Source organism: Apteryx mantelli, chromosome 1 (assembly GCF_036417845.1).
Source record: "Apteryx mantelli isolate bAptMan1 chromosome 1, bAptMan1.hap1, whole genome shotgun sequence".
NCBI lineage: Eukaryota > Metazoa > Chordata > Aves > Apterygiformes > Apterygidae > Apteryx > Apteryx mantelli.
The window spans coordinates 128,843,217-128,861,927 of NC_089978.1; the positions used below are offsets into that span (position 1 = coordinate 128,843,217).

Genomic DNA, 18,711 nt, shown 5'->3' on the forward strand with positions numbered 1-18,711 from the left:
TCCAAAACAGCCCTGACCCAGCGCACCAACCCTCAGCTGCTCCTCCCAGCTGGTAGTGCCACACTTCCTTGGCTCTCTGTAGCCCCGCATTCAGCTCCGGGCACTGTATTTACCATGCCATATTAAAAGAAGTGATGCTCCGGGTGAGCTGCTATGTCCCCTGCCCTGCCTTACCTGCCATGCCACCAAGGCCTTCTGCATCCCTCCCTCTTGTACCTTCCCTCCACAGCCCCGTCATCCATGCCCTTTGCCTACTAACCAGCCAGTGAGCAAGACAAATTTTATTTTCATATCACAGTGCTATTTTATTTCCTGTAATAAGACTCAAAGGCACAAAGGTTCAGGCCATCATAGTTTCAGCTGGGTCCACTAATTTGAAGGGCACTGTTTGGTCATGTCAGACTTGAAGCCCAGTATTCAAAATCTGAGGCACTCACACCTTAGACAGAAACCATTTGGAGCTGCTCAGCAGCTTTACAAATGAGAGCTTGGGTTTCTTGAGACAAGTTCCCTGAAATGGAAATGGCTGAAATCTTGTCTTCCCTTTCTAAGCAGGCTAACTGCGATATATATATATATACATATATATATATATATATATATACACACATACATGTGTTAATACAGAATTCAGTGGAATGGCATTTTAAAAATAATTCACTCTCTCCCCACACCATGTGTTTCCTTTATTTTATTCCCTTCCTTGCTTGCATCTGAAGACACCCTGGACTGCAGGGCAGGCCTCAGCCCGCTTCCTGCTGTCTCCTTTCTGGAGGCAGCTGCGGAGCCTGTGATGATTTCCCTGTGTTTGTTCACTCTCCGGCACAGACTTGGTTACTTCAGATCCTCTGGGAAATGCCAAGTGCACTGGGGACACGTAGAGCAGCAAAACCTGAGCTCCTGGCTCTGTTGCACATGCCCAGGAAATGCACGCAAATGATGGGGATGGAAATGTGGCGTTTGACCTTCAGGAGGTCCTCGGAAAGCAGCTTTCCTCAGCAAGGGAGTATTTTGAAAATGTTCAGGTTTGGCACACCTTACACATTTACGCTTGCAGGCAGGTTTCCCCCTGTTCGTCCTCTAGGTGGCCCTCTGGAGTAGGGTTTAAAATGTATTTTCCGCTTAATCCCAAACCTCATTATCAGATTGATGAATTACATAATATCTTGACATTAAAAAGGAATCTTGTATCTCCCCCCCACACACACACATATTCGCTGAAAACTTTTTACTCAAAAGAACTGGCTCCTTAAGAGACTTGACTTGTTAAAAAAAGCCTAGGATCAATTCCTTTTGCATCACTGAACCACTAGGAATAGCACAACTGAAGCTGAGTTTTAATTATTTTTATTGATTTTCCTTTATTTAAATAGGATTATGGAAAAGAAGAGCGAAAGATGAAAGAGTGCATCAGGTTGTGGGGGCTGAATTAGGAAACCTCTCACTCTGTTCCAGTAAAAGCAGTCCTGGGTGGTGGGGATCAGAAATACCAGTAGGAATTTTCTTGTGGACTTTTCTCCAGGGATCCTGCTGTGGGGAGGGAGAGTGGTCGCACAGTCCCCTCTAGCTTCCCTGCAGCCAGGAGTTGTTCTGCTACACTTTTCAAGGTTTTCATCAACTACTGAGACTTTCTGCTTTCCCCCACCAGCTCGCGACCTTTTCATGAGCCCTTCTGGAAAGCCGCAGAGGGATCTCCCGGGCTGAGGGTGCCGCAGAGACGCGCCCTGCTCGGATGGGCTGAGAGGCGCCGCAGCGCCCTCTGCCCACGCCAGCGCCCTGCAGCCTTTCCCTGGGGGCGGCGAGCCCGGGCCCCCTCCCGGCGCCCCCCGGGCCTGACCCGCGGGCGCGCAGCCCCTCTCCTCCGCCCAGCCGGCAGCCGGCCGCGGCCTCGCCTCGCCTCGGGCCGGCGCCCCACGCCCCTGCGGCCCGGCCGGCGCCTGCTCCTTTAAATGGCGGCCGCGGCCCCGCCGAGGCAGTTAGCGGGCGCTGCGCTGTCCTCGCCTCCCTCCATGGTAAGTGCTGCCGCCCGTCCGCTTTGCGCTCCCGCGGCCCTCGGCCCTCCTCCTGCCCCTCGCGGCCCGCCTCAGCCCCCGCCGCGGCGGCTCCATGCCCCAGCCCACCGCCGCGCTGCCCCTCGGGCGAGCCGGCCGGCGGCGGCGGGCTGCGCAGGTAGGTGGCGCGGGGGGGGCCGGGCAGCCCCGCTCCTTCCCCTGCGCGCCCCGCGGCGGAGGCGGCCGGGCCGGGCCGAGAGGGGGGGCGAGGCCGCCGCCCTGCCTCGGAGGCCCGGCGGCGGGCAGCGCTTGCGAGCGGGCGCACCGCGGCCTCCCCCCCCCGGCGGCGCGGCGCCCCGTGTCTGGAAACTTCTGCCGTCGCCGGGGGTGCCCCGGGGCGCCGCAGCCCCTGGAGCGCTGGCACTCGCCCTCGCCTGGGCGCTGCTGGCCGTGGGAGGGGGCCGTCAGGGCCCGCCGGGCTGGGCGAACCGCGTTGGGAGCTGGCGGCCTTCCCGGACCCGGCAGCCCCCCCGAGAGGTGGCTGTGGGCTTCCTGGTGCCGGGGCTGGGCCAGGGAGCACTCGGCGGCTCGCAGCTGTAACCACGTAGTGGGTCGGGAGGGCTACGCTCACACTGACAAGTTTGTGCGCTGTGTGGGGGATCGTGGTGAATAAAGGTAAATAACAGCTGTTTAAAACTGTAGTGAGTCTGTATATCTGTGTGGGGAAAACATCCGGAAAACGGCATTTCTTTCTCTCCCACCCCATAGCCTGAAGTAGCCCTTCAGAGAGGCGAAAGCAGCTCTGCTTTCTGCCTTAGCTGGTGGGCAGGGTTGTCTCCTGTCGCTCTCTGACCCGTGGATGTGCCTGAGCTGCCTTGTCAGAGCATCCCCCCAGTCCAGGCTGTTTCCCTGGCTTTGGCTTTGGAAGAGCACTGGGGATGTGTGCTGCACCCCTCTCTAGCCATTGGCACACGCATGTCAACCTCAACTCAATTTTTGAGCCATTCTAAACTAGAAACAACAGTTTTGCATCTCTTATTGACACATTAGGTAGTACAAGCAGTGTTAGTTATTGGTCAGGATCCTGGAATGGTTTTGCCTCGGTTTGCTGGGTGACTTGGGACAAATGTCTTTCTCTTTCCATGGCTCGGTTTCCTTTCATAAAGCAAGACTGATCTGCCATATGAAGAAAATTTTTATCTATCAGTGGAAAGTGCTACAGAAGAGGTTTTTTTATAACAAGTAATGTTAACAGAACTGCTTGCCTCTGATGTCTGTTGTTTATTTTTTCATAAAATATTATTTAATAGAAATACTACAAATTATATTTATGCTATCTCTCTATATAATACTGTATGTCAGTTTTCTGGCAGGTGTTGGATCTACATGACCTTGCTCAATTTTTGAAAGGTTCCTTAGATTCTGGAGCTGTCCTGCTTGTTATAAACTGATGTCTTGTTAACACTATTCTAGTTTCAAATGTCTATGCAGTTTCAATATGCAAGTTGATGTATTGCTGTGGAAATAATATACTCTGCAAATAATAAATGTAATATACTCTTAAATGTAAAATCGGTGAAAAGGCTGTCAGTGAGAAGTGTTTCCATGGCATTCACCTTGGTGAATCTAGCACTTGAAGTTTTCATCTAACTTATGATTGGTAAATGGATTAACTGTCTTATTTCAGCACCTTTCTTCTCTGTTGTCAGATTACATACCTTGCTTGTTTGTTCACAGGAAGTTCATGAAGTGGATCATGGTCATGTTAGCCAGCTACTTGCAGATTCAGAGGAGACTCTTGGTGTGTGCACAGAGAAAATGCAGGTTCCTGCTCAGTATAGCTGGAGTGCTGACTGGAGCTTTTGGGTAATGTGTCTCATCTTTCTTCTAATTTGTTGTTGGGGGCTGGGGGGGGGGGAGTTGTTTATGTATATGTGCTAGCTTTACATCCATAGCTCTCAAATTGCTTTGTAATAATTAATTAATAAAGTCTTCCCTGCCCATGTTGTGTGGTAGATAATTTATCGTTATCGCTTTACTGAAGTGTAAGCTGAGACTGAGAGGGGTGAAGTTCTGTACCTGATGTCATGTATCAAGTTAGTGGTTTAGGTACCTAGTCCTGTCTTCCAGTTCCTTGTGTAGTTTGTTAGCCTATTCAATGTATCTTTATGCCTTTAGGAAGTCACTGTTGGTGCTTTTTCTCAGTAAGAGCTGAATTTTGATTCTTACTGTTGGGTAGCTCTTCTGATGTGCTTTCCTAGTGTCTGCTTTTTGTCAAGCAAGCATATGCATTTTTCCTCAAAAGTAAATAAACTTTACATGTCCTATGTAAAGAATAGGATTTGAGACTAGAAAGAGCAGAAGGAGGGATCTGTTTGCTCCTCTCTGGGATGTGGTCCCACTCAAAGCGGAGGTTATAATAATAAGCACTGTTGTCTTTAAATATTCTCCCAATGCTTTTTGATGTTTTCTTTGCTTTGTCATGAGAGAAGGTAAATGTATGTATGAGTGTAGACTTAGGGTGCGTGTGTTTTGCTGTTAGCTTAGTGGATGGGTTGCTGCTGTTAGATAGGAGTTGGGAACACTTGTGCATACAGTTATAGACAGGATAACACCTGATCTTGCAAGAGGTTTGGGTTCTGCTCATCAGAATTTTGACAAAATGACTCATGTTCTGCATCATGTGGCATGCTTCACTCTGTGCATGGGAATGTCATCTGGACCACCCTATCCTCATCCTTATGAGCTTACCAGAATGTGTTCATTGTGCTTAGCAGGTAAAAGATTGTCATATATTAAGTAACTTGGCAAAGGCCCTAGGGAATCAGTGGCAGATCTGAGAACAGAACTATGGAATCAGATTTCCCAGCTCCATATTTATAAAACCTAGCTTCTATGTCTTTTATCTGTCCTGTTCAAGCTAAGCGTATGTCTTAATGATCAGAACGTTGACTTTGCATCTCAAGTCCTCACATAAATTTCCCCCAGAATGCATGTATACTTTTAAACTAAACAATAGTAACCTGGAGTTAATAAAGGGAAAGGTGGAGTGTATCTAAGTAGTAGATCTTAGAATTAGGTTGCGAGGCAGTATTTAGATCATTCAGTGTTTCTCCAGTGTTCCTGCAGTGACAAAGACTCTATGTAGGGCTGTTCTGCCTGTGTCCAACTGCATCTGCATATCTGAATCGATGGCAGATTAGGTTGCACAGACATAGCAGCTGTCAGCTATGCTCTCATTAGAGGCCAAATTAGATTGTGTAAACTGTCTTCCCCTCAAAAGTACATATACAATCATTAATGCAGATAGTAGTTCATGTGAGAAAGAAACCTGTTTACATCTTGGGGTCAATTTGTTGGACTGGCAGTCTGCCAAACTTACCAAGGAAAGGCTGGGTTTTGCTATCTGAAATAAAGTTAGTGAGGTGTAATATATGCAGGATGTAGCTGTGCTATTGACTTCTTAATTTTAGGGTTTAGATGCATGCCTCAGGTTAGAATCTTCTTTAAATAGAATTTTTTATGTATATACTGTGCAGCATATTGTGTGTTCTTCATAGTGCCATTTTCTGCTTCCAGTAATGATGCATGCCTGTAACTTCTAGAGGGACTGGGATTCTTTGGTGCAGTGAAAGTTACTATGAAAATGTAAGGTGTTATCTAGTGTGATTAAAAGGTTACCTTCTGCTTATGACTTGTACTTCAACAACCTCAGTATTTGTTTGTAGTTCATGTCTATCTAGTTCTGTAAATATGACCTTGCACTTAAAACAAAGGAATTGTGTAAACATTTGCCTTTTGTGAGATACTGCTGTGGCTTGTAAGGTACTAACTGTGCCACTTATATCATTGATTAGTCTTAAAAACCTATATCAATCTATTTCTGTGCTTTTATTTATAGGAAGCTGTGGTACTGAGGCATTCACTTTCTTAGCCTCAAGGGGACTGAACATAGCAGTAGCAAGAGGCAGAATGTCACAGATTAGAGGCAAAAATTAAAATCTTTGAATCTTCTAATTCAAATGTTATGTCACTGACATTTTTCTCAGCTCTTCTAGATAGAAAATGCATTTTAATAACTTACATGATGAGCAGCTGCTGAGTATATAAACAAATCATTAGAATTCCCTAAATACTGAGTCATAATAAATGTATAGGTGATAACACAGAAGGCAGCTTGTTCTAATATGCAAAGCATGTGTCATTAACATTTTACCAAGGATGATCTTAGTGTCCCGTGGCAGGTGTGGATTTGTTGTGCTCATTCCTGCTCTTAAGTCAGTATAACTGAGGAATTGCTACAGCAGTAACACTAGCCTGCGATCTAGTCTGGATGTTGGTTTTGCTGCCTGGGCTGTTAGCTTTGAGAGGCTGTGTGTGTCTGAATATTCTTGGCTTGCTGCAAGAACTCATTTCTTCTAAGTATGTTCTCTGAAGTACTAAGTAAGTTTCTCTGGTGGAAACCAAGTGTGGATGTTAGAGCCTGACTGGTTTGACTTCAATTTTTCACAGATATGAGTGGGAGTAGGCAGTTGTGCCATGCCTCTGAAAGTCAGGCCAGGTATTGTGAATGCTCAATAGGTGCTGTGAGTGCATATGATTAGCAGCAAACCTGGACTGGGAGCCTCTGGGATATAAACTCTTTACTGACTATGGTGAGTGTGGAGAAGGGAAGCGCAGCAAAGCGGAACAGGGAAGAAAGAAAAGAGAATCAGTTCATCCTACTGTCTGACTTTTCCTATCTCAAAAATATTATTTCAGACAGCTTTATTAAAGCATTTTGAAAATGAATGAATGGTCTTTACTTGTGTAAACAACTCTTAAATTGGTAGTACTAATTGCTCTTACAAGATTTACAGGGTTTGGTAGTGCTTGCAGTGTTTCCTTGAGTATGTCCTTTTCATAAGTGTCCTATAAGATGTTGATTTGGGGATGTTTTTAAGTTTTATTTCGAAGCCTTTTCACTAGAGGTGGGCAAAGCTAGACTTCTATAACCTCAATGGAAGGGGAAAAAAAAGGTTGCCTGGAAACCTACTCTCGGAGCTTTTCCCTCTTTACTGGAACTGGCAAAACTTGCATCTACTTTTGATTGAATGGTTCTGGTTTTGGCATCTACAAATAGAAATGAAGAAAACAACAGGTGTGTTCAACTTAGCAGTTATATCTAGAAGCTATATTTCAAGATTTTCCAATTCATTTTTTTATCCTTCTTACAGTCTTCATATTGTAATATAATTAATATCCTTGGAAGAAGAAACCTATGAAAACCTTAGGTGACACCTACTATAATGAATAAGGTAAAGGTGTTTGAGGAAGCTAGTGGAAAGGATTCTTACATCAAAAGTGAGGCCATTCTGTCTGGAGGCTGACTTTTTCTTTTAATTAATAAATAGACAAAGAAGGTTCTCATTTCTACGGTAGAAACCATGTCTCTTGATGAGCAAGAAAGGACTTTTTATTCCCTTGTCATGAAGTGGTATGTGGAAAGAGTTCTTGAAATCAAATGGGTATCTCTCAGAAAATAGAAAGTTGCTGATTTAAAAACTCAGGAAGCTGTGTTCAAGAGTTTGGAAAGATAATAGAAGATCCTTTTTTTTTTTTAATATATTATTATTATTAAAAAAAATAATGAAAAAAAGGAAATGTGAATGGAATGGTAGTTTAAAGAATTGGTCAGTGTGAAGGAATACAATGGATCCAAACAAATGATGCAGGGAAAAGTGAAATGGGAGGCCTTTATTCTTTTCCATAATACAAGAACAAGTAAGGTTGTACAAGACTTGGAAAAGGACTCTGAAAGATGACAAAAATGTGGATCTACTTTACAGAAGAAAGGGCTAATCTGTGGGAGCATATGAGAATATATATACTAGGAATATGATAAACAGATGACTCAGACCTACAGATATAAATACATTACAATGTAGAAGATAACTTAATGCAGCCCAGATATAAGTTGACATATTTTGGGGCACAGGAACGAGCATTAGATAAGATATTAATTGCATCTAGAGGTGTTTGAATGCTCCTTCCACCTTTCTCTGAGGACTCATGTTTACTCTGGGAATAGGAATTATTGGGCTTGTTAAATTATGTTTTGGCAGACTAGTATTTAGGGTCCTCTGTCAGTTGCTTCATCTTATGTATTGTGTACTTGGTATCTTCTTTCTGAAGAAAGCTTTCCCCCCCCCACCCCAATACCTCCAAATGCTTGGCTTATGAAGGAGACTGGCATCATGGCTTGTTTGTTACATCAAAGGAGAACTTTTAGCCTTTTTTTTTTTTTTTTTTTTATTTGCTGGCATGAAACAGTCTATAAGGAAGATAGGAATTAGATGAATGCTATGGGTCTGCAAAGAGGCTAAAATCTTTTGCACACTTAAGCTGTTTTTTCTTTAAGTATTAAACTTTGATATAAACAGCTATTGCTGTACTTGTAGCACTGGTATATTTTGGCTATTGATTACCTAGCTGGAATCTCTCGAGCAAGTGCTTTTTAGCTCTGTGGTAATACTAGTTACATAGAAGCAGCACTTTAAAAGGGTGAGAAAAGACAAATTGCATGTGTAATTCAGACTAGCCCTTTATTAGGTGGATTTTTTTCTCACTTATTTTCACACTGCAACTCTCCCTTTGTTGCTGTTGATGCAGTTCCAAACTGAGCACTGGGATAGATCCGACTGCCATCAACTTTCAGCTTCTTGCAAAAGGGTTGGGGGAAGACAGATCAGTAGAACTGTAGTGGATGCATTTGTTCAATGGTACAATTTAATGAAATAATTGGCAGTAACTGGGGGTAGAAAATTCTCCAGGAGCTTTTTAAAACAAACAAACAAAAAAAACTTTCATATAGGTCTACAAGACTTGGGACATATGCTTGCCTTTCAAAAAAAAGTAAGAGCTTTCTAGACAAGGATATATGGCTTTTTTATGCTAATGGCTACTCTGGAACTTGTATGTTGTCTCACCCTGTGTAGCAGATGGCTATACACTAATTAAGTTATGTCAAGATTTTTTTAGTGATATCAGCAGTATTTTAGAAATTGCATTGCATAAGTAGGTTTTTTTAGGTAGTGCTTTTCTGTTGAAGTTAGTTGTGAAACCAGTGCAGTCTAAGCTTGCCATATTCATCTAAGAGCTTTAACTTTGCTAATGCTCTGATTGTGTATTTGTCCCTGCACACACACACACCCCCCCCCCCCAAAAAAAAAAAGAAGAAGGAAAAAAAAAAAAACAGAAGGAAATGACCAGTTAAGTCATTCAGGACTTCAGCTTGCTCATACAACTTCTCAGCTTCTCCTTTTGTTTTCTGCTGTTCACACCTACTAGGACTCAAGGTATTGTTCCTTGTTTAGAGTGAGTGAAGATACATGATTATAAACTGTGGTGTGTATGTAGCTTTGTATTGATACAAATGTCTCCCCAAAGTTGTCCCTTTGCATTCAGTTTTTACATAAAATTGAAGAAAAGTTATGTATATACTATCTTTGAGAATGGCTCACTCAAATCTGGTAGCAATTTTTAATATAGAAATGACTATGACTAAAATCTGGATTTGGTTTCTAAGGTAGAAAAGGAAGAGGTCAAACGAGATATTTGAAAAGAAAATTAATTTGGGGGCAATTGCGTGGTAAGTCTTATTTTCTGTGTAACTTCAAACACAGTAGGGCTACTCATAGGCTTAATGAGATAACCAGTGTATCTTATACTAGTACAGTTCATGTAGTCAGCTACAGTCACTATTGAATTAACTGCTTAACTACTGAGAAAAATATATTGTGCTATCACTCTTCCTGCCAATAGGGTTGTTATTGTTTCCCTCGTGACCTTTTTCTGATCAATATTTAGGGACTGTTACTAAACTTAAATACAGATCAGAGATGCCAAAGACCAGTTCTGGCAAAGTAAGGAGGGACTGTGCAGCTGAGGTATGTTATTTTTTTTGCTTGTGTATTTGGCTACTTTTGTACTAAGTAAACTTGTTCAGAATTTGTTGCAGGTGAGGAAAACTAGGAGTTCAGAAATATGTTTTATAGTTACTGTATTGTGTTAGCTTTTTCCCTGAAAAGCGTTTGGAACTTTTTCCTACTTGTAAAATGGATCAAGTAAATCTAAGGACAAGCAGTCTGAATATTTTTTTCATTACTTATGGAGCCTGAAGTAAAAGATCGGGTGAAGGAACAAATGTCCGTAACAAATAACATTGCCTAATTGTTTCACACTTATGGTGTGGGAAGAAATGAGTCACAAAACTGCTGTTCAGAAAGGAATGTCTTTTGTTTGTTTTCTTAATCTAAAGGAAACCATCTTGACTGAGCTTTTAATTGTTCTTACATCATATTAGTTAGTACACTTACAGTTGTTGAAAACTGGACAATGTAGTTACAGGATTTAGACTCAAATTGTAGAGCAAACAATTTGAACTAAAGGAAACTATGGATAGTTTTGTGCTGGCAGGGTGAAAGACTTTTCAATTGCTTTGCAAAATTACACAACTTTAAAATAGTAACTTCAGAGCTTATACAAATGCACTTGGTTTATTCATATTATTTTAGAACTTGATATATCATGACTCTTTACACTTTTGTGCAGTAGACTTTTTTTTTAAGGATTAATTGAATGCTGAATCTTTGAAATCTTGAACACAGGTGGGTAGGTTCAGATCCAGAAATTCTCCCTAAAATTAAAAGAAGTGCTTAATACCCTCATGAATCTGGCTTGTACTAATGTCTTGGAGAGACAATATGAAACATGGACTCTGGCAGAGGCACTGTAGGCATAATTTTTCTACCAGGTTCACAGAATTTTATTGCCACCTGTGGATGGTATTGATGAAGATGCTGGGTAAATCTGAGATGGTCCCATCTCTCCTACTGGAAACTAAAAGCACCTTAGTTTTCAGTTCAGAGCTAGGGAAGGCATTTTTTCCTTGGAAGTTTCCAAACTAGTTGAACTTTTTGTTTAACCTGCTTATTTAAAACTTCAGTGTTGGTGCTTTACTCAAGGTCAAAGGTGCTTTATAGCAGTTTTATTAATAGTTATATTTGAAACTGAAATTTTCAGCCTTACTGCTAATAATTGGTTCAAACTTCCAGACTGAAGTGTTTAATCAGCTGAAGATAGAGTTATTACCTTATAAACCGGAAATGCCATCAAATCAATCTATCCTCATGGCACTTCTGATGCCTGTCTGAGTCACAGTGGTACCCAGGCTTTGGTAGGTGTGTTTTTGAGATCACTTTGGATCCTTCAGTCTTTCTGATAGAAAGAAGTTGCCAACAAATATTTTTCTGTGTAGATTTGCCTCCCAATATCCTAGTGTCCCTTTTAGCACACTGAGATTTGCTGTGATGTATCCCAGCTTTGCTTTAGGAAGGTAGAAGAGTTGCCTTGTTTTTCTGGTGCAGCCAGTTCCTGTTGTTTACATGTGTAGCTGATCTTGACAAATGAAATGTGGGCCATCTAAAGTGCCACCACCCAGGTAGGTACATGTAGACATCTTCTTAATTGTAGTGAGTAGTTGTGACTGGCAAAATAACTGTAAATATGGCCTCTTGCATTCAAGTATCCTCTCCTTTCAGGTATTCAGACTTAAATCTGATGACATAAGTGATGAAAATGCTTTGAAATGTGTTTTCTTATCCTTTCTTCTTAACACCACCCTACTGAGGAAGCTAGGAGAGGGATTTCTCTTCTCTGCCGTCTAATGAGTCATTAGCTGTACCTTCAGCCAGTTGCCCAAGGGGAGCTGATGTTGTGTAGGAGGCTGGGCCTTGAGTGAGCAAAGAGGATGTAGCATAGAGACACCTGCCTTTTCTGTAGCTTTGAAACCTTACTATGTGTATTGTGGTAGCTTCTAGGGACAGTCCTGCAGCTGGGGTTGCGTGGGTGGTGCCATGCATGGAAAAGGGGGCTCCATAGTCTCTCCCCGCCAGAGAGAGTGGCCTGTGGTCTGTGCTGCATGATGCTCATGTGCAGCCTGCTGTTTCCTTGATATTTTCCTTGCTTCCAGAATGTCCCCTGCCATGCAAATGGAGGTCAGAGCTCAGGCTTCACTTAATTATCTGTATAAATACAGGAGAGAGCCCCTGGATAGGACAGACAGAACAAGGTAAATAGAATAGACCTGTGCCTACTGTTGCCCTCTCAGTTCAGGCCAAGAGATCTGACAGGGGTGTGTGGAGCCCTGCATCTCTTGCCTCAGTTGTCTGCTCTGTATCTAGGAAGAACTGAGCCCTGGGCAGCTGCTGAAGGGGTAGACGGTAGTGTGCTCCTCTTGGGAGCCTGGGCCTGCGTGGACTGTGTTCTGATCTCCACTTTTCTGGCCTCCTCAGCCTAAGGTGGTCCCATAGTAAGGGCCTGAAGCCTTACAAAGCAGATGGTGGCTGAATTTTGCATGAGAGTAGATCTGGGCCTGCACGGAGTTAACTGGGGTAGATGCACTCTACCTTGGAGACTTAAGCATAGTAGCTGCTGGGGCTGCAGCCTTCAGAGACTTCAGTGATGCAGAGAGGAGGATCACTGGGGCTTGAGTGTTCCTTTCAGAGCTGGTGTTTCCCTGGTGATAGTAGTTTCCTCTGCTGTCCCTTTTGGGACTTTCATGAACTTGAAGAGACCTATACTAGTTTAGTCTGCCTCCCAGAATCAGTTTAGATGAGAGTTGCTTTAGGTTGGAGCTAGGCAACTCCACACACACCTACTTTTTTTTTGCACTTTTTTCTTTGACCACTCACTGCAGTGTTTGTGTGCTTGTTTTGCAAGGCTAGTGTTTTTTCTGCCTATTTTCCAAGTTGGCATTCAAACAGAGGCTGGCAGAATGCTAGCGATCTCTGCCGGATTGCATCCAGCACCGGCTCTGAACAAGTGGGTGAGAGAGAGGGGAAGCCATAGAGACTGCCCAAATGTTGGCTGGGGATTTGTGTGGTTTGAAACAGACTGGAGCCAGCTAGGAGGGGTACATGTGTAGGGTATATGTCTTCTATCTTTACATTAGTTTCATGCCTCAATCAATTTTATTTCTGAAATAGAGCATATGCTTTGCTCCTCACTGTACATGTCAAACTTGAGACTTTATATCCAAGTAAGTGTTATTATGAAAGTACATTGGCTTCACCATTTATAAGTGGTTTAGAACACTTGCTTGTAAAAAGAAAATACTAGATATTACAAAGCAATTGTTTCAGCATAAGCAGGGGATATTTTCAAGCAATATATATATATATATTTTTTTTTTTCTGGGAGGTAATCTGTAATGCTTCTAATGACAAGAGGCTTGAAAGAAGGCATTCTCAGCTATAATGTGTTCCCAGCAGGCTTAGTTTTGTATGCTTAAAGTATATTTTCTCCTGTGTTCACAAGATGCATTATTGAATAGGCTCTATTCCCTCTGGGTAGAGGGTACTCTTGATAACTGTATCCTGAGCTGTCATCTGGTAATGTGTATAGTTAAATTGCACCTCTGTTGAGGGAAGAATAGAGCCCCATGAGGTTAAATATAGACCTGGTTGGAACAGCTTCAGCTGAATCCCATTTCACTGAAATGTGATGGCTTGTGAAATTGAGCCAATTCCAGTGGGTTTTTGAAGAAACTTGGGAGAGGTCCTCACATGTTCTAAACTGAAACATTTTGAAACAAAATTCTCCCCACTTTTTTTTTTTCCCCTCCTGCTTTTCCTAAAGAATATAAAAAATCTTAAATTTCAAAGTAGTTGTGTGACTTAATGTTCAAAAGGTGAAACATGTGACGATATTTCTTTGGAGAACTTTAAAAATCTTTTTGAGCTTCCCTTCTGCTTAGGAAGGAAGCCAATTTAAAGATGCTTCACAAAAATGGAAGTTTTGTTCTATGTCTAATTACATAGTGTTAGAAACATAGTTCTTAATATATCATATGATGCTAAATTTTCTTGTCTGTCGCTGTCCTAATTGTGACAACTTTGGTTGTGGACTTCATAGGCTGTTTTCCAAACCATGCTCCAACATGTTTTGGTTGGTTTTTAACTTATATAGGCAAAGCTCAGGTATGAAACCTTCTCTCCTGATCTTGGAAAGAAAAGGTGGTTGGTGAGGTGCAGGAGATGATCTGGCTTTTGAGCAGAATTCCAGTCCAGCTGAGTTGATGCCCCCTCCCCCCAATATGATAAACAGTTGTAATAGAGGCCCTTCTATTCAGCAGTCCAACAGAAATGCTTTTCAGAAAAGCAGTGTTGTTGCATGTCAGGTCAATGATGGCTTTATCAGGCTGAGGTCTGGAATGGAGCTGGTCAGGGCTGGACTATGGAGGTACCGTGTGTGGGACAGAAGTATATGAACAGATGAGGCTGGGTGACATGTGATGCAGTCCTTTTGATGTATTAGATCCAGTCTTTAAATGACTAGTAGCAGTCTCCCCTTCATAAATACCTAATTCAATCAGTTTCATAGCATTGACTGTTTTTCAAATACTTCATAAGTGGATGTCTAATATTTCAGAAGCTCTTCATAGCAAAATATTTGATCTGAAGAGTGTTTTACTCACTACATGGATTTTTTTGGATGCTACCTTTGTCAGATAGCAATAATTAACTGTCTGTCTTACATTTTTCACTGTGTCTATCCATGCATGCATCCATGGGAACTATTTAACAATAACACTCACTTTGGGGTCCTAGGGACTCTGTTTTACATGAGGCTTCTTATACATGGCTAAGGACAAACAAAAAAACCCCTAGAAAATACAGTAGCTTGAGTTTTTGCCCAGTGTCCTCTATTTTAATAGTTCTTCCTTCAGGATTTTATATGCCATGTTTCTAATGGAGGAAAGATATAGCTGCACTAAAATTATTACTGGATGCTACTCTGCTGGTATACAGATCCCTCTGATGGAGAAAACTGCCAGTGGTCTGTTCTCTTCTTAGTCACTAAGAAGTGTTAAAATCTGTTTCTCCTTCAGCCTCTGCAATTAAGAGGGGGGCTGGGGCATAATGACTCTAATGCATAGCCCTGTGCTTTCCAGTGGCCCACTGGAAGAGTGCCCTGTGCTAATGAGACTCCCCTCTCCAGAGAAGTTCAGGGTGAATGAAGAAGAGCAGAAAATGAATGCAAGTTAAATAGTTCTGGGTCCTTAAACTCTTTCCCCTCCCACTATGGCAATGAGCTTGTTTCCACTTCTTTGAGAGTATGAGAATTTTTGGAAAACAGGTGACTATGGAATACAGTGGCTGAGCTGTTTCTGACAACAGTTACTTATTTCCCTTTCTTTATTGGTTGTCATGCTTCATATGACCTGCTAGTTCAACAGAACTGCATGGATAATCAGGTGTGTTCAAATGGCACTTTTTTTAAAGAGGAAAAAAGGGATGCTTTGTACACATCTGGCCCCAAAGGATTTTGAACAGTGTACTGTATGTGCCATAGTAACTCACTTTAAGTAAATAGGTGCTGCTTTTGAGGTCCTATGAGTGGTTCTTCCCCTATGCAAGTTAAATCTTTTTCTTAATCAAGAGAAAGAAAAGAGTGAATTACTGCTAGTAAAGCTTAAGAGGACTCATAGAATTTCAGCATAGTTGAGGTTGGAACAGACCTCTAGATGTCATCTGGTCCAACCCCCCTGCTAAAGAAGGGTTAGCTAGAGCAGGTTGCCCAGAACTGTCTCCATTCAGGTTTTGACTGTCTCCAAGGATAGAGAATCCACAACCTCTGTGGGCAACCTATGCCAGTGTTTGACCACCCTCACAGTGAGAAAGTGTTTTCTGTTGTTCTGATGGAATTTCCTGTGTTTTAATTTGTGCCTGTTTCCTCTTGTCCTGTTTCTGGGCACCACTGAGAAGAGTCTGGCCCCATCCTCTGTACACCCTCCCATCAGATATTTCTAAGCATTGTTAAAATCCCCCCGAGCCTTCTCTTCTCGAGGCTATCCAGTCCTAGCTCTCACAGCCTCTCATCATGTGAGAGATGCTCCAGTCCCTTAATCATCTTCGTGGTCCTTTGCTGGTCTTGCTAAGCCCATGTAAATGGGGAGCCCAGAGCTTGACGCAGCATTCCAGATAGGGCATCACCAGTGCTGAGCAGAGGGAAAGGATCACTTCCCTTGACCTACTGGCAATGCTCTTCCTAATACAGCCCAGGATGCTGTTGCTCTTCTTTGCCACAAGAGCACGTTGCTGGCTCATATTCACCTCATTGTCCACCAGGACCCCCATGTCCTTCTCTGCAAAGCTGCTTTCCAACTGGTTTGCCCCCAGCCTGTGCTGATGCAAGGGGTTATTCCTCCTCTGGTGCAGGACTTTGCATTTCCCTTTGTTAAACTCTGTGAGATTCTTCTCTGTCCATTTCTCCAACCTGTTGAGGTCCCTTGGAGCTGCATCACAAAGGTCTGGTGTATCAGCTACTCCTCCCAGTTTTGTATTGTCTGCAAACTTGCTGAGGATTTGCTCTGTCCCATCATCCAGGTCATTAATGAAGATGCTAAATAGTATTGACTGTGTGGGATACCACTAGTGACTGGCCTCTAACTGGACTTTGCGCCGCTGATCACAACCCTCTGAGTCCAGCAATTTGGCCAGTTTTCAGACCACCTCACTGTCTGCTTGTGTAGCCTCTGCTTCATTGACTTGTCTGAGGATGTTATGGGAGACTGCATCAAAAGCCTTACTGAAGCAGAGGTAAACAACATCCACTGCTCTCCCCTCATCCACTGTTCTTTGCAGAAGCTGTCCTGTTGGTTAACCATGATTTTGCTGTAGTGAATCCATGCTGACTACTCCTGATGTCCTTAGTGTCCCTCACATGTCTGGGAATAGTATTCAGTATTAGTTGCTCCATCACCTTCGTGAGAATCAAGGTGAGGCTGACTAGCCTGTAATTCCCTGGATCCTCCTCTTGCCACTCTGGAAGATAGAAGTGACATTTGCTCTCTTCCAGTCCTCTGGAACCTCTCCTGATGGCCATGATCTTTCAAAGGTAATTGAGAATGGCCTTTTGATGACATCAGCCAGCTCCCTTAGCACTTGCAGGTACATCCTGTCAGGGCACATGGACTTGTGTACGTCCAGTTTGTTTAAATGTTCCCTAACCTGATCCCCCTTTACCAAGGGTAAGTCTTCCTTGCTTTAGACTTCCCCTCTGGTTTCAGGGGCCTGGGATTCCTGAAGGCCAGTCTTAGCAGCAAAGACTGAGGTGAAGAAGACATTCAGTACCTCTGCCTTGTCTGTGTCCTTTGTCACTAGGCCCCCTACCCCATTTAGCAGGCCTGTATTTTCCTTAGCCTTTCCTTTGCTGCTTATGTACTTAGAGGCCTTTTTTGTTGCCCTTCATTCCTCACCAGATTCAAATCCAGATGGTCTTTAGCTCTCCTAACCCCATCCCTGCATGCTTAGGCAATGGCTCTGTATTCCTCTTCGGTCACCTGTCCCTGCTTCTACCTCTTTTATGTTTTATGTTTGAGTTTAGTCAGGAGCATCTGGAATCCGTGCTGGCTTCCTGCTGCCTTTGCTCAATTTTCTGCTTGTTGGGATGGATCATTCTTGAGCTTGGAGGATGTGAGCCTTGAATATAAAGCAGCTCTCCTGGACCCTGTCTTTTATCCAGGGCTCTGTCCTATGGGATTCTTCCAAGCAGATACCCAAAAAGGCTGAAGCTGACTCTTGTGAAGCTCAGGGTTTTGATCCTGCTTTTTGCCCTGCTTCCTCTTTGCAGGATCCTGAACTCTACCTGCTCATGGTCACTGCAGCCAAGCCTGCCCCTAACTTTTATATCCCCGACCAGTTCTTCCTAGTTTGTAAGTATGAGGTCCAGCAGAGTGCCTCTCCTTGTCAGTTCCTCAATCACCTGTGTTAGGAAGTTGTCATCAGTGCAGGAAACTCCTGGATTGCTTGTGCCCTGCTTTGTTGTCCCTCCAGCAGGTATCACGGTGGTTAAGCCTCCTGTGAGGACTAGGGCTCATGAATGTGAGGTGGCTTCCAGTTGTCTGAAGGCCTCATCTATTTCTTCCTGATCAGGCAGTCTATAGAAGACACCCACTACAATGTCACCCATGCTGGTCTGCCCTCTTATCCTGACCCATAAGCTCTCAGTTGGCTCATCATCCACCTGTAGGAAGAGCTCCATGCATTCCAGCTGCTCTCTCACATAAAGAGCATCTCCCCCTCCTCACCTTCGTGGCCTGTCCTTCCAAAAGAGCCTGTATCCATCCATTGCGGCATCCCAGTCGTGTGATCTGTCTGACCACATCTCTGAGTTTGTAGCCCTGTAACTGCACACTGTCAGTTGTGTAGTTCCTCCTGTTTGTTCCCCATGCTGCATGCATTAATGTGCAGGCACTTCAGAGTGGCATTGTAGTGTGCTGATTTTCCAGACTCCATGACTGGAAGTTATTGCCAAACTAAATTTCTCTGATTCTGTTAAGGAATGGTTAGTAAAAGTAGATCAGAGTGGTTCTGGATTGCTTTTTTGCTTGTGACAGGTTTACCAAAGAACAAGACTTACACTTTCAAATTATAGCCTCACACTTGTTTTTAAAAGAAATAGAAAACTGTCCTAGAACCATGAAAAGATATGGGAGACTGTTGTGGTTGCCTGAACATGAGCTTCCACTGTGTGTGCATGGTTTGTAGCGTTCCTCTCCCCCTCCCTCTTTTCCCCTCCAGCAAATTAGCCTTGGATTTATAGAAGAGAATGATTAGGAGCAGAGCTCTGTGTATGTTTGCAGCAATTCATGCAATGCCATGTCTAGTTCTGGAGC

General features: G+C 43.2%; 1 protein-coding gene across 4 annotated transcripts in view; it reads left to right on the forward strand.

The window, feature by feature from the left end:
- Positions 1 to 1,914: 1,914 nt before the first annotated feature.
- The window catches only part of GRAMD1C (GRAM domain containing 1C), a 58,175-nt gene continuing 41,378 nt past the window's right edge, over positions 1,915 to 18,711 (forward strand). Inside the window, exons 1-2 of one of the 4 annotated variants that reach the window (XM_067301918.1) lie at positions 1,915 to 2,012; positions 3,729 to 3,857. In XM_067301918.1, the coding sequence (XP_067158019.1) occupies positions 1,950 to 2,012; positions 3,729 to 3,857 (192 nt within the window). In that variant the 5' untranslated portion in view covers positions 1,915 to 1,949. Of the gene's footprint in view, positions 2,013 to 3,635; positions 3,858 to 18,711 lie in introns of those variants that run through there. The other 3 variants (XM_013950076.2, XM_067301924.1, XM_013950078.2) reach the window with 3 other exon arrangements.